At 29.5% G+C, this 16,251-nt stretch overlaps 2 protein-coding genes across 2 annotated transcripts; both read left to right on the top strand.

The window, feature by feature from the left end:
• Positions 1 to 3,954: 3,954 nt before the first annotated feature.
• Positions 3,955 to 14,647, top strand: LOC125067306 (odorant receptor 46a-like). Its single transcript, XM_047675823.1, has 10 exons — positions 3,955 to 4,137; positions 4,733 to 4,862; positions 5,406 to 5,610; positions 5,971 to 6,093; positions 6,303 to 6,425; positions 7,008 to 7,107; positions 7,180 to 7,284; positions 7,494 to 7,649; positions 7,869 to 7,906; positions 14,486 to 14,647. Exons 1-10 carry the CDS (start codon positions 3,955 to 3,957, stop codon positions 14,550 to 14,552), a joined length of 1,230 nt encoding a protein of 409 aa, XP_047531779.1. The 3' UTR covers positions 14,553 to 14,647.
• Positions 8,749 to 14,492, top strand: LOC125067305 (trans-Golgi network integral membrane protein 2-like). The gene is made up of 5 exons (XM_047675822.1): positions 8,749 to 9,868; positions 10,767 to 10,859; positions 11,275 to 11,391; positions 12,536 to 12,675; positions 12,796 to 14,492. The coding sequence occupies exons 1-5, from the start codon at positions 8,842 to 8,844 to the stop codon at positions 12,931 to 12,933; spliced, it is 1,515 nt and encodes a 504-aa protein (XP_047531778.1). The 5' UTR covers positions 8,749 to 8,841; the 3' UTR covers positions 12,934 to 14,492.
• Positions 14,648 to 16,251: the final 1,604 nt, after the last annotated feature.

Raw genomic sequence — 16,251 nt, 5'->3', positions numbered from 1 at the left:
TTTGTTTTTGGTGATACATGAATGTTAGAGAGTGATATTAGTACTGATTGGTAGAATTGATTTTTATCCACTACAATTATCGAATGTACATTAGTCATTTATTAGCCTTTAAAGGTTTTTTTTTAGTTCTTATTTATACTCAATGTGTGATAGAACTTTGCCATAACTTTAAAGGGTCACATAGGCAACTGTATCGTAAAATAAATTGTTTTGTTTGTTGGCTGTCGAATTCGATAGTCGTAATTGTAGTAGCTCGTTTTTCAAACAGTGTGTTCGAAAACCAAATGAAAGGCATTTTAGGTATATTTGATTCCCTACTGACAACGTAGTTTATCTATCAAGAGGATCCAGATTTCAGCAATCACGATAAAAATGAGCCAGTTACAAATTACGGTGGCAATGCCGACGAGGAGGCATTGCGAAATTATACCTTAGCCTACGCAGTGGATTTACTACTACTAGGTTAATTGGGGTACTAGAATATTGGCTACCAAATAGAACGTCACCCTCTCCCACAGGTACTAGCATTACAGGAAATTAAATTAGTTCTCACAATGCCAATGTATTGCCACTCGATTTAATAGCAGGATACCTCGTTATACAACTCATTATTTACCTCGTGTCTTTAGTTATATCTACTCATAATCCTTTAAAACCTAAAGACAACAATTAAAAGTACCCATGCTTTAAAGAGGAATATTTCCTAAGTGTGTGGTATATATCGAGACCAGCCTGCACTAAGCTCATATTACTGTTTATAGATTTATTATAACTTTGTTTCTGAGACATCATTGAAATTTAATGAAATAAATAACCGAAGAGTGTTTTATATGACAGAAATTTGCTTTTTAAACTCATCAAGCACCAAAGGGATTTAGTTCCTGACGCTCCACTTAAAAATTCCCCTAAAGAATTATAAAGAAAGTGGTGTCATCTTGGAGGCGAATTCGTTGGAATCTCAACGGTTGGTTTAATTAGCCGGTGTAATGAATGTCGAGGCACGTACGCTGTAAATGCGGCCCATTACCTGCGTAATTCACGCAACGATAACAAAGGCTCCAGCGAAATTGCTTGTAGATGTCTGGGACTAAAATGCCGCGAGTGAACGTTCCTTATCTTTTCAGATAAAGACAAATAAGTATCTTTGGTCCACGATATTTCATTATTTCGTCAACGGAAGATTCAGCCGGAGATATACATTAAATATTTATGTCTTTAAGTTATTATGGCACTACAATTCTTGAACACGATAGATCGTCAAGATCTTTTTCTCAGAAACGCGTAAAGTTATATAGGTAGTTGAAATTAATACCAAATTCTAAAATCTACGGTAACTTGTCGCTGTGAACAAATAAAATCATTACAATACCAAGATATGGCCGTTCATGTCACATTTCACTTCACTTCATTTCATTTTGCATACATTTGAAAACGGAATTTAAACCCATAGTCAAGAAGCAATATCTTGTAGCACCAGTGTACGAAAAAATCCGAATACCGTAATTTTGTTGTTACATCAGTGTTTATTTGTCGATCGGTTTTGTGGTACCGACCAATGTGTGCGGAAGTGCAACTCACGCTTTTTTAACAGTGTTATTTTACAGTGTTTGGAAAATCATTGAATAACTGAGCTTCCTCAAAAAGTATATTATTCTTACGAAAATGTTATGTACCGGGATGACGAACATACTTTAAATATTTATTTCTTAAATTGTGTATAAAGATTCGTTGCGAAAATTTACTATTTGAATTACTGTTTTGTCATTTTTTTTTTCTTTAAGTAAAAACTAACTGTTTAATATTGAAAAAGCCGTTACTTTATTCAGTTCCGTTGTGGGTGCTACGTTATACTAATGAAACAATGCTGTAGATAAGTTTATTTTGGATGTTTTTTTAAGGGTAGTCTTTGCTAAAGTGCCCTATATCTCTCGTAGTTACTCTAAATGTGGTTTAACAAGGACGTTAAAAGCGACAAAATTGTAACCGAACAGTATCTTGCTTTTACAAAATATTAAAGCATTGTTGAAGTATAATTTGGCCGCGTGTTGTTACGCTCACTACACAGATTTATCTCGCGTAAATTACTCTACAGAGGCTCTTGAGTACAAATGTCTCTCGCAATTACAAATGTTTGAGACTAATGATTTTATTTGCGTTTGTTTAAAATAATGTAATAATATTATAAGCAAAAATCATAAAACGTATAAACAAAATATAATAAAATAACATTTTTGCTATTTTATTATATTTTGGGTACATTTTTTTAAAAAAAATAATGTACTGATACAAAAGTTAATTTTTTTTTTTGAGAAAAACACTTTTCACTTCGGATCATCATCTTCTAATCTTATGAAATTATTTTTTCGTACTTCCTATACTATTTTTCGTAATTGTGTTATTAAAATGGTAAGGACAATTATATATTAATAATTATTATTAAAATTAAAACCAGACTTGAAATGACTATTTGAAAACTTGAAGATCTAATTAAAAATAATTAAGGAATATTTCTCAATGTTTCATTATTAAACATCTTATGTTATTATATAAGGTCAAATCATATAAACTTATCTAAATAATTTTAATTTGTATAATTTAAACCGGTCTATGAGAATTTAACATATATGGGTTAAAGTCATTAGTAGCCCTTCCAAAGTGAACCAATAATACTGTTGATTAGAATGATCTTCCTATCCGGGTTAAGGACTGTTACTAAGGGTTAATGGTAATAACGAAAACTAAAAGCTTATCATATCTTTGAATAAGGGTAGAGAAAGTTCTAACAAGAACAATATCTAAACTGCGAGGATGTTAATGATAACGAATAATAAGTACCCAGTAGATAATTGTAATGAATAAGATTTAAACTCCGTGGTTGTATCTGACCGAGTGCAACCATGGAGCATATACCACGATACCAAGATAAACCCATATCTGACGACGAGAAGTTTACGCCCATGATGGCCACTGGGGTCTGGCGCTTAATTTGGGGTGTGATGCCTGCAGGCGCAACACACTGGTGGAGAAAGATGCCTCTCGCCTTACTATTTTTCGCAGGTACTTGCCGAAACCGTCATTCAGTAAACCAAATCCATATGGGACGAAATATTTCGTTAACTGTTTGCAAAGTACCCAAGGTTTTCTTTCCATCTGCAATTCAGATCTTCTTGGGTAAGAGTTCTACCACCGCTATGGAAACTGTTGTCAACTCATAATACGACAGTACAACGAAAAATATTAAAATTTAATTAGTCTATGCACTTAGAACACTACCCACCCTACTTACTAAAACAAATATGTATATTCCAGTTACTAATTAGAATATTGGTTTAGTATTACACTTAATTATCACAACGAAACATGCATTTACATTTTACATTAGAAATAATGAATCTACGAAAAATATTATATTGTTAAAAATTATATTTTTTTCAATGGTTGTTTCACTACCTATATAATTTTTATTTAAAATAATATGTATACAGTATACATGGATACTCTTTTTGAGAATAAAAAATCAGTGCAATTTGACCAGTTCTATCTTACAAATTAACTATTAATACCAACAGTAGAAAAAAAAACATAATATTTATACAATCTATTAATATGTTTATACTTAACATTTGTCATAATAAAATGCGAATTTCTTTATATTTAAAGTAAATACTATTTTTTTGCCTCTTCCATACTACTCGCATTCGTCATCACAAATAAAACGATCTATAATTAAAAGCTTTGAGTGACAACAAAATGTTATAGTATCCGTTGCAAATTAAATTAGGTCTTGAGACTTGTTTTACGTAAACACTTCGCCTGAAATCTTTTAAGTGTCGAGTTGTTTGTTGATTCAACGGAATTTAATTTCAGTCTGCTGCTGTCCAAAAAGGTTACATAGGAATCCTTTAATTTTAGTATTTTGAGTTTTTTTTTTAATTAAACATAAAATTTTAAACTATGGAAACAAAACTATCATATAACAGCGTATCGCCGCATTTACTGCGTTTACGCTTAGGTGGTTATTATCAAATTGATCCAAGGTCACCAAAATTACGAAAAATGCTTCATACTATTTATATGCGCATTAGTCTTGCATGGATATTAGTTTATACAATACTACAAGCGATTAAAGTGTATGAGGTAAAGTAATTAATTTAATTTATATTTAAAAACCTACATAATACAAAAGATAATCAAACCTGACTGTTGATCTGATGACTGATATATAAGTTAAAGTTTTAAATTGTGTAGCTGTGCCCGCGGTTAAATACGATTATGCTTGCCAGATTCAGACTGATAATGTACATTGTCTTGGCTTTAGTTTGACAAATTGGTCGACGGTATAATTTGCACAAATATTTTTTTCAAACCGTTTACTAGGTGGTATCGCTTTGTGCAAGCTCATCTGGGTAAGTCAACCCAACGCATATTCCATCGTCAAACCGAAATACTTAGTGTTGTTGGGTTTCCGGTTGGGTTGAAACGACCCTACGACCAAATAGTCAGCTACTGTAACTACAGGCACAAAAGACATAATTTCTTAGCTTCTAAGGTTGGTGGTCCATGGCGATATCTGAATACATAATATTTCTTACAACGCCAATGTTTATGAGCGGTAGCAACCATCAGGTACCAACCATTTGACAAATATACTTAAAGATTGAGTTTATTAATTCATTTACTATTAGTAGTTTTTTGATAATTTATTTTTACATGCTCCGTTAACTTTGTGTAGGTGAGAGAAGACATTGATAAAGTTATGGCAACACTGTTTTTATTTCTGACTCACACCGATTCAATATATAAGCAAGTTGTTCTGACGGTAAGGTCAGACGAGATTGAGGAGTTGTTGGATATAATGAGAGGTAAAACAAACATCACTATAATAATAAATAAAAATATGTATATTATATAAAGTGTGACTTTTAATATGTATTAGGAACGCGTCGTAATTAAATTCGAATTTTCAAAAGTCAACTTTTACAACAATATTTTTAAGGGGTTTTTATTCTATTTTTTTAATGATTCATTTACATGTGCATTATGTTAACGTGGAATATATATGTAAACATTTAGATTGTTTGTTTACTGGCTTTCATATATTTAAGATAAATGGCAACATCGATTTACATATGAAAACTAGCTTAACCTGCGGTTTTACCCACGCGAAATTTATAAAACACAAACTTACAGTTCCCGTTTTGCCCCCCTTAGGGGTAGAGTTTCGTAAAATCCGTTCTTAGCGGACGTCTACATGAGGTACCTACCTGCCAAATTTTAAGTTTTTTAAAATTTCGTGATTAATCAGTGAGAGGTACTTCGTTTTTGTATATATACATAGATTATCTCTTGATAAAACTAAGTGCAGATAATTATTGTACCAATAAACATGTTTTTCTATGTTTAAGGTTCCCTTTACAATCAAGATAATCCTGATCACAAATCATTTTTATTGGAGGTAGCTCGATACAGTGTCCTTATACTACATCTAGACAACATATTGGCGTTATTTACTTGTTTTCTTTGGGTGGTTTTGCCGTTCGTACTACACTTACAAGGAAAACCCGTTGAATTTGCTGTTTGGTTACCTTTTGATGTGAATATGGATCCACTGTAAATAATATTTTATTATCAATATTTTGGTTAACATTATTGTTAGATCATCACGTACATTAACTCGTACATGCCAATTCTGAAAAAACTCTTTACCATAACAAATGAAACATCGTAGGGTCACACATATACGTAAAAAGGTAAGTATTAATTAACAAGAAAGCACAAGGCTTAGTTCGTCCTGCAGATGCAGACTTGGCCGTGTATTAGATACTAAAACCTTTTTCCGAAACGCAATAAGAAATAAATTTTATATTTTATAGTTCAGTAGTTTTTTCTGTCAGACATTACAAAAAAGTTTAATAATTTATTAATTTAGATTGATTTATGTTTTATTAATTACATGTGTTGTTTTTACAGATTTTATTTCACAGCCTTATATGTGTGGGTGACAACATCGTGGCTTGCATTTTGTAATACAAGTATGGATGTCATGGTTTCGTTTCTTTTAGCTCAATGTAAAACACAACTTTCCATAGTAAGGTAAAATTATGTTTCAAATCTTTACAAGTACTAATAGTATTTCGTGAAACCGTTCTTACTTACTGAAGCAAACGTGATCATAATTTATCTGGAACACTAAAATACTTATTTAAAATATTATGTGCTAAGAATATGACCTTTTTGTATTTTGTACTGAATTTCAATTTAAAAAAAATAATTACGTTCGCACCCACGTATACATATTTCAGGCATGATCTCGAAAATTTAATGCAAACAAGCAAAGAAGAAAGTTCATCAACTGGAGAATCTTACGCAGATGTTATAAACAGAAGATTTAATAAAATATTACAACATCACGTACAGATTATTTAGTGAGTCCAAATAGTATTATATCCTCGTGCAATTTTAAATTCATTACACAGTTTTAAAGTGATGAATTTGTATTTGTACCTAAATGATTTGATGTCAAAGCCTTGTTTAGATTAATCGTAAATTGATATAACAACAACATGCAATATATCCTCTCAGCCATGAAAACTTTTAATGTGTGTGTATTTAAAAAATATTCGCTATATATTTGGACCTATCATGGAATATTAATTGCTTCGTAACGCTTGGGTGCATTTCCAAAGATTCAAATTGAACAGATAATTGAAATACTATTGAATAGGTACCTAACATATGATTATATTACTGACTATCACGCTAAACTTAAATGGTTCCTTATTACACAACGTCGAGATTTCCGATAATTACTGTTTTGCCTGGATTCACCTGGACTACCACTATCCTGACTAAAACTTGTCTTATTTTGTTTTTTTTTTTTCTTATCGGTTTTTGTGTTACTTATAATATTTTACTATTTGTTTTAATGTTTATGAAATAGTTGAGTATATATACATATTAAAGTCTTCTTATTTAATACAATATTAATATTTATAATTTTTTCAAAGTTTTGCCAAAAAAGTCGAGCATATATTTGGCAATGCGGTGGCTTACCAGTTTCTAGCAAGCGGGTGGATTATTTGTACATCAGTGTACAGAATGGTCGAAGTATGAATATTGATGAATTTTTGTTTATAAATTTCTCGAAAATTATCAATTAAAATATTTTCATTTTTCTAGATGAATCCGGCATCTATTCAATTTTTATCGATGGTGTTATACATTTTTTGTATGCTTCTTCAAATATTCATGTACTGCTACTATGGTAATGAAGTTACTCATGAGGTAAATAAAATAAAGTATTATTTGATATATGTGATATTTAAAAAAATGCAATGCTTATTTTATGTGTACTAATATAACAAACACTTTAAAAATAGTCTTTCCTAGACATGTTTATCTTCAGATAATCATGACTATAAAAGTGTTTTTAACGTTTTAAACAGGTAGATACTATTTGGTCGAGAATCAAGATTGTTAATATATAATTTCAGAGTAAAAAGCTTATGCAATCTGCTTATTTCATGGACTGGCTGAATGCAAATGTTAAACATCGACGTCATCTTATTTTTTTCATGGAAAGAGTAAAGTGTCCCATACAACCTTTAGCAGGAGTTATCATTCCACTTTCAAATGAAACATTTGTTTCGGTAAGATATCTACCTACTAAAATATAATTTAAAATTTACCTTTTCAATCGACTACTAAAATATATCAAACAATTGTTTAAGACATAATTGAGAGAATATGGTAGTGATATGTTATGATAATTTAGTTTACCATCTGTTATTCTTATTTGATGCATTACTTAGTTTAAAATCATGTTTTAAATATCACGAAATTCAGTATTTATCATCAATTTGTTTCAGATAGTGAAAAGTTCTTACACATTCTACGCTCTTTTGAAGAATAATAACTTATAGATTTCACTGACATTTACCTATTTATATAATTAAGTGATATATAGGTTTTCGGCACATTTCTACCTTACGAAATTTATAGTATGAATCATAGATATTTAGAAAAAAACATATTGTTCTACAATAAAATCTTGATGTCTAATAAAAACGGTCTTTTTCTTTCTTTTCTACTCTTTCTCGCTCCCTCACTCTGTAGTACTATCTCGGTCAAAAACATATAATAACAACTCACACACAAATACAACAACTCTTTAAATATTAAAAACTTAGTAATTAAACCTGAATTAAATAATTATTTATTACCTAATTAATTTGAAACTGTGTAAAACTGCTTGGAGATACTTTTTAAACATGAGCAATTGCAATTGCTCCGTATACTGAAAAAGCATAAAATACACTTCAGCAAACAATGAATTCGATTAGTAATTCGAGGATAATCATTTGTAGGCTTAACACAAATTGACACGTGTATTTAACACGTTTTTTTTCAAATAAAATATATACTAAAATAATTTCTTTGAGAGATTTAAAAAAATATATAATTATTACTAATTAGAATTATATTATTTTGGCTCTAGTTTCCAATAACGCATATATATCGATAATAGTTATTAAGATAAAATAAGTATTCATATATTTATAACAAATAAGAAATTTCTTCTTCCAGCCCAAATTGTGTTATAATCTCTTTCTCTGTAAAACTTTATTTTATAAATACACTGTATACAAAACTCTGCCACTCAAATATTATCTGTGGAAAAGAGCTGTCATACTGTGTGCTGTAAGCTGTCATGTGTCAAGTTCTTAGATGCCATTCAAAAATATTTGGCTGCGGAATATGGTTTAATAGTGTTTGTGAATATACCGTTATTATTGAGTGATTGCAAAATTTTCATAAAATTTTAATATTGATCAGTTTTCAATGCTGCTCATAAAGATGTTTCGGTGCGTTATTGCATTAATTTTAATTAATGTCTATTATCCGAGTTCCGGACTTCCTTTAAAAGGGAATGCAACTCAAAATCCTATAGCACAGCAATTGCAAAATCTCGCAAATATTTGTGAAAATTTAGTTCTATCTGATTTGATAAAAAAGCAAATAGAACACTGCAATGTCAGTGAACCTGCTGATACAAAGACAGAGTTCAAGTGTTTGATGTTTTATGATATAAACAGTCAGCTATGCACTGCTTTCCGTCGTTCTAAATTCAATTTGCAAGAAAACTATACGACTAAAATGAATGAAATTCAAGATATTAAAACTATATGCAATCATGCAAAAACATGGAAATTCACAAACAAAGAAAAGTACCCTAAAAATGAGCCTATTGACCAAGTATTTAAAAATGAAATATTCTGTATACAAATGTGTTCAGTGGATGAATTCTTGAGCGCAGATTCTAATTTCTACTGCAAGTATTACCAGTGGGGATCAGATGTTATACAAACCCAAATACCTACTTCGACACAGCAAAATATAGGTGCAGCTGTACCTGTATTAGCAGAGTCAATTTTAAATCCTATCGAAAATAACACTGACATTTCAAATACTCCAAAAATCGAAAATGGCACAGTATCTACCAGTGAAAGCATCAAACCAATACAAACGAAATCTGTAGTCAATGTTGAATCTACAAAAACTGAACTATCCAGTCTAGATGTGGCAGGCCAAACATCTACAGCCAATCAATCAGCAATAGCTGATGCTCAGAAATCACTCGAAATTGCTCACAAAATAACTGAGCAGTCTGCTCTTCCAATTGATACCAGTCTATCAAAGAATGAAATTGAAAAACCCCCGGTTGAAGAAGAGCCTCCAAAGAAAGATGAAGTTGAAAAAAATAGTAATATCCAACCAGTTGAACAGAAGGAATCTGTTATTGAAAATCCTAAAGCGAAGCAACCAGTCGGTGACATTGATGAAGATCAAGAAGATGAAAATGATGATGGTAAACTATAGATGTTTCGTGTCAGTAATTAAATTAAATTACTACCAATGTAAATAAAGAATGGGATTAAAAATACTATTGCTATATATATTCATACCCGTAGTGACTGAGCGAGAGGCAAATTGAGGTGATGCTATTTTTCCAAGACCATTCTTTATTTGCACAGTTAGTAAGACTGTCCTTTTAATTTTTTTAAGTATAACATAAGAATATTATCATTTAATAATAGCGACATAATAATTAAGATTATATTGTTCTCCCAAGTGTTATATGTAAGTCAAAAAGACAATATAATATTTAATCAGCTTACTGCAAGAATTCATTAATAGTTTAAAATCACTAAGTGTGTTAATCATGGACATTAATTTATTGATTTATTAATAACTAGGCATATTGCATAAAATTATGCAATACTGCCTTTTTTCCTATGGTTATTATACAGTTTTTTTATTACTTTACAATTCAAAATATACAAACAGCAGTCTTTTTATCTATAGTATGTTTAAATTTACATAATATATAGAATGACTACTATTCATCGGTAAATGAAATTTATAAAAGTAAATCTTATTTTAAATTTTCTTAATTGAATGTTTTCTTGTATTGATTTATTTTGGCAATAAGGTTGTTACTGTTTAATTATTATTAATATTATATATAATAAGAAACTATAAAAACAGTTTTTAACATAATGGTATTCTGGGTATGTTTGTAATGTATGTATATTCATATATTAGAGTAAATACACTACACTAAAATATTATCCTAATTAACATGTTTGTCATTGTTTTGATAACCTGTTTTTAAAGATAGAAATGTACTTAATTAAAAATTATTATTTGAATATGTCTTATTGTATAAAATCTATATTAAAGTGCCTTGTATCACTCGATTTCAGATGCAGAATATGTCCAAGGTTCTGATCAAGATGACACTGTCATGAAACCAATTGAATCTGATCCTAATTTTGATGATAATAAACCTAAAAACAGTAAGTCTACACAATTTTCTTATTATAATAAGAATTCAATTTATATTTTATTATATACATCAGTGTTTCTAAAATTAACAACAACAGTAATATAAAAACAAAAAGTTAAACAGTAAATTATTTTTATTTTTTTATAAATTTTGATATAAAAATATCATCATCATATATATCATTTAAATCAATTCATAACAGATGAAAATATGGTTGCTAGTTAGGCAGTTTATCGTTCCATATATGCATATAACAAAAATTCTAGTTGGAACTCAAAACATACCATATAAGTTGATGTGACTCGGTAAATTTAATAACATTAACAATGCATGCATTAAATGTTTAAGTTTTTTATTAAAAGATTTTGAAGTATATACTCTACTTTTATTTATAATATTTGTTAATCAAAATTTTATTGTTGCAGCCCTGAGTGCATTATTGCGTGCTGGAGGAAAATCAGTTAAAATACCATTGCTAGATTCCGATCCAAATATGGATGAACAACCTCACAAAAGAGTTGGAATTGAATCTATAACATCAGGTCAGTATCAATAATTAACCTTTAAAATTCTGATAAGAATCAATCAAAAACATGTTTTACTAGAAATTTAGAAAAAAAAACATAAATAAGACAAGGTTATAAAATAAAATTATGTCTATCTGATGTTATAATCAGTTCATATCTGATTTCTGGTTAGGATTTATCTAGATTATAAAAAATATTAATGAGTCGTTATTACTTACAAATTAGAGTTCTGTTTTGATATTCCACTGTTATGATAATAAAAATATTTCAAGTTTCGCTATTTAAAATATATTTTCTTTATCTAAATGGTTTTAGTACAAGATCTATTGTTTTGATAATTTAATTTTACTTCTAACTAAATAGTATTTACTATATACAATATTAAATATAAGATAGGAACAATTCGGTTTTTTTTTTTTAATTACATTTTTATATTTAATCTGAATCTGCCATTGTTCTAAATAGAAAGCTTTATCTTTTTCTATAAACAATTACGAAAGAAATAAAAAAGTAGCTACAGTACAATATTATATATTCCTATGTTAAAATAGTAATTTATATTTATTTATGTTTGAATAAATGGATCGAAAACTTTTTGTACGTATTTAATCAGGTGAGACCTTGAAGTAAATACACGAAATAGTTCTGACGTTCATTCTGTTCTAAATATTATCAAAACGGATGCATAAAACAAGTTTTAATTGAATGAGATTTTGAAGTAATGATTTTTCGACTTAGTCTTTTATCACATCGATTAGATAGGTACTTATTATGTCAAAGATTTCAAACATTATTCGTCGTGTCAAAAGGCATACAAATCGTAGGTCATATTTATAAAAACGACTTAACATTTTTAATTATTTTTTTGCAACCATAAAACCTTTACTGATTAAGGTACTATATATTTTTTTTTAAAGTCCTAATACATTTTTAATAAAGCACGCATACTACACGGTCCGCCGCGTGAAGCGATATTATATAGCTCGTCCGCCTTTTCAATAGAATAATACTTAATAATTATATAATAAATTAGCCATTACTCAGTCTAGAAAGCTGAGGTTTGGTACTTAAGTATATTTTATAAACTTAGCATCCGCCAAAAAAGGCTTTTGGAATCTTTAACATTAAGAGATGTAGATTTATCATACTATTTTTCTAGTTTCAGAAACATTTCCAAATCCAATGCAAAATAGCTACGCTGAGGAGGATGACCACTTCTTCCCCTTCTTCTTGACTGCTATTATAATTGTTGTGTTGCTGTATATTTTATATCACAATAAAAATAAATTTACAAAAGTGGTAAGTAATAAAACATATTATTTTTTACTTTTTGTCCTCTGTTTTCATATTAACTAAAATATTACATGGATTTTTTTCGAGAAAAAACAAATACCAATATAATTTGTTTTTTTTTTTTAGATTTTAGGATTGTTAGTTGAAGGTAGACAAACAGGCCGGCGTAGAAACAGCCGTGGCCATGCCTACCGTCGACTCGACACTCTGGAACAAGCCATGAACACCAACACCGCGGCACCGCCAAGCAAAATTATATATTGAACGACATTCTCTATTTTTAGGCTAACAATATTTATAAAACTAATTTCGTTTGCTGTCGAAACATCTTATCGATAACAAGCAACTGTCCTTTATAAAATAATTTATATGAAAAAATTACGTAAAAAGTTCAAAAACGCACATGTGACGTCATTAATCATGTATTTTTCATTGGATTGATTTACTGAGTAGTGTTACTGACTTGTAACATTTTATCTCATTGTAATCAAATAAATTGTATACTTGTTCGCCTCTATTGAGATTTTTAGGCTTTATGGGTGGGAATATAAAATTACAAAAACACAATTCTAGTATGGTCAAACATTTTATATACTTGGCCCAAATACAACTAATTTTATAAGATAATTATGAATTAGGTGTATACTTTATGAAACATTATTTTCTTATATTGATTCCTATTAATTTCTAACAAAAAAAGAGATTTCGTTTCCGGTTTTCCACATCACTAAATAAATTACAGTACAACAAAAAAAAATCTTGTATTCCTTGTGTAAAGTTATTAATAAAAGATTGGACGGTGTTAAGTACAATAAAATGAATGATGAGGTTTTTTGTCTGATTGAAACTTATTCGAAATAAATCGTACATTTAAGAACATATTTAGTAATATATATATAGTATAGTATTAAGATATTTTACGCTTACTCTGCGGATTACATTCATAATCTTTTTCAATGGTTTTTGTTAAAATATTTTTTGCAATTGCAATTATTTATTTAGTCATCAAATTTTGGGTCCATATAGTCCAAAAATAAATAAAGTAAGTCTAACTGAGTAAAAAAAAACACGCTTATTCCTTTGACGCTTAGGTACAACAAAAAGACGATTTTCGATTTTTGTTTTGTTTAAAACTTGATTTTACAAAAACTTCTATCAACGGCGCGTATTAACAAGAAAAGTTGCCAATATTCTATTTGTGAATTTCCTCAGCTAGATCTCAATATATGTTGTAATTTTTTTTTTTTTCAAGGCAATTTTTTTTTTTCGGAGTAAAAACCAATATCACCGTAACAAAGAGGCATTAAAATATTATTCATAATTTTAGTTAAAATATAAATAAATTCAATAACAATGTATTAGCGTATGATTCGTATGTATATGAACTTTTCTACATAAATGTATGAAAATTGTTATAATTTCTAGATTTTTAATCAACAGAACTTAACGAGTCTATAATTTTTCTGTATGTAAATGACATATACGTACTACCTTTTCGGAATGTAAATCAAATTAGATTTTTGTCAAAATCGGATATCTTTAGTGAAACGTTTATCATATTATTAAATTCTCTAGCGTGGTAATAAAAGGTCCAAAGTACATTTTTGAGTCAACCAAAATGTAGGCATTTGCTAATTTATTTAAAAATTTATTTGAGGCAGAACGTAAGCTTTACATTCCTGATAGTATAACCCAAAAGGACATATGTTATATAAAACATACTTCTGATTACCAAAGTAAGAGTGATGGATATTGGCCCTTTTAGCACTAGGCTACAGATTTATTTAATATGCAACAACTTTTCGTTATGTATATCCAAATTACATTCACGACAGATGTCATTAATTAAACCTTTTTTTAATCGTCATATTGTAATGGTTTAATTATTTGTCTATTTGAATGTAAATCTTCTAAATGGAACCTATAAATTAATTAGTTTAAAACCAGTTATGTTATTACTACATTTTTATTTGTACTTCTACTGAATAAAGTTTAACTTATTATATGTTTGTTTTGATAATCTCAATTAATATATTGAGTAGATTAATACTTCGAGTTATTATATATATGTTCCAGTACGACTAATGTACCAGTTGCTATAAAGATTTTTAAATCCGATTAAAGGATAACTCACAGTAATTAAGTCCATTACGGAAAAAATCATATAAAATATTTTTACAAAATTATTTTGTATTATATTTATAAATACAGAAAACAAGAAAATACATCAGTTCAGTGTCGTGTTCTTAAAACATATTTTTAACCAAAATAGCAAATCACACTAATGAATTTTGATGTATGAGAATTTTGTTTTATTTATTAGTAGTGGGCGCCCGCGGCTTCGCTCGCTTTTTAGTGATTGGTAGTCTGGTGTTGCGCAAAAAAAGGAACGTATATCCTTCCTTGTAGTCCGAGCTTCCTTCATATCATATTTTATCAAATTCGGATCTGTGGTTTAGCTGTAAGAGAGCAACAGAATTATTTTCGTATTGATAATATTAGTATATATATTTTAGACAGACTGGTCACCAGGTGGTAAAACGTAGTGGTACTAATAAGAAATACTAACCATTGCCAGACCAAATAATCAATCACTCTTGGGAAGTAAAACGTTGTCCCTTTTGCTTATAATTAGATATTACTCAGTGATAGGGCTCATTCATTATTTAATACGGAATACAATAATACTAATTGTTACAGTCTAACGGTAGAATAAAAGAGGAATGGATGGTACCTACTCAGACGGATTTGAACCCCTACCACCAAGTTTTTTGTAACATGTAGGCTAGCAAATGGCCACCTAATAGTAAGTGGTGACCGTAGCCTATAGAAAGTGGCGCTTTAAGAAATTTTAATTATTCCTTGATCTCCAAAGCGCCGCCAATCTTGGGAAATAAGTTATTATGTACCTTGTACCAATACTTGCTAGCTCACTCACCCTTCAAACCGAAGTAATACAAAGTATTGATGTTTGGCGGTAGAACATAATGATCAATGGGTGGTACATTCCCAGACGGGCTTGCACGAAGCCCTACCACGAAGTAAAAATCTGTGAATCTTAATCTTAGATACTTAAGTATATTACCTACCTATTTAATGTTGGTTATTTTTTGTTCGTAATCTAAGCGATCACGCATCTATCATCCGATTGAATTGAATCAACAAACACTCTTTCGCTTCGCTAGGAGTATTAGCGATCTATGCTCTTTGCAGTTTATAATAGTGAGCAATAATGTTATATTATATTTCTATACAGAGTAATCCTTCAGATTATAAACAAGCTCCATCTGTTGTTAACACTAGAAACTAGAGGCTGTGCGTCAGCCTGAAGATTTGATCTGGCTCTGAAAGCCAGTTTATATATTTTTTCAACAGAGGGCTGTGATAACATTAACAACGCCGAGACTCAAATAAATGACAAGATTCGGGTCAAGAAACATTTGGGTTTTGTATTATAAGTACTTAAAAATGTTTGAAGCCGATAAGCTGATGCCAAACAATTTGCTGTAGCTATATTCATTTTTTTTTAGCAATAATTATAACAACTAATGGATATAATCTTAATTTAGTTTCAAGCCCTGA

This window comes from Vanessa atalanta, chromosome 11 (genome assembly GCF_905147765.1).
Source record: "Vanessa atalanta chromosome 11, ilVanAtal1.2, whole genome shotgun sequence".
In the NCBI taxonomy this organism is placed as follows: Eukaryota; Metazoa; Arthropoda; class Insecta; order Lepidoptera; family Nymphalidae; genus Vanessa; species Vanessa atalanta.
The sequence above is the reverse complement of the archived record's forward strand: the minus strand, read 5'-3'. Positions and strand labels throughout refer to the sequence as shown.

Bases quoted from the DNA above. Each gene is read 5' to 3' on its own strand.
- LOC125067306 (XM_047675823.1), top strand. From the start codon at position 3,955: ATGGAAACAAAACTATCATATAACAGCGTATCGCCGCATTTACTGCGT. The intron at 5,611-5,970 runs GTAAATAATATT...TTGTTTTTACAG, and splicing joins GATGTGAATATGGATCCACT to ATTTTATTTCACAGCCTTAT. The intron at 6,426-7,007 runs GTGAGTCCAAAT...ATTTTTTCAAAG, and splicing joins CATCACGTACAGATTATTTA to TTTTGCCAAAAAAGTCGAGC.
- LOC125067305 (XM_047675822.1), top strand. From the start codon at position 8,842: ATGCTGCTCATAAAGATGTTTCGGTGCGTTATTGCATTAATTTTAATT. The intron at 10,860-11,274 runs GTAAGTCTACAC...TTATTGTTGCAG, and splicing joins TGATAATAAACCTAAAAACA to CCCTGAGTGCATTATTGCGT. The intron at 11,392-12,535 runs GTCAGTATCAAT...CTATTTTTCTAG, and splicing joins AATTGAATCTATAACATCAG to TTTCAGAAACATTTCCAAAT.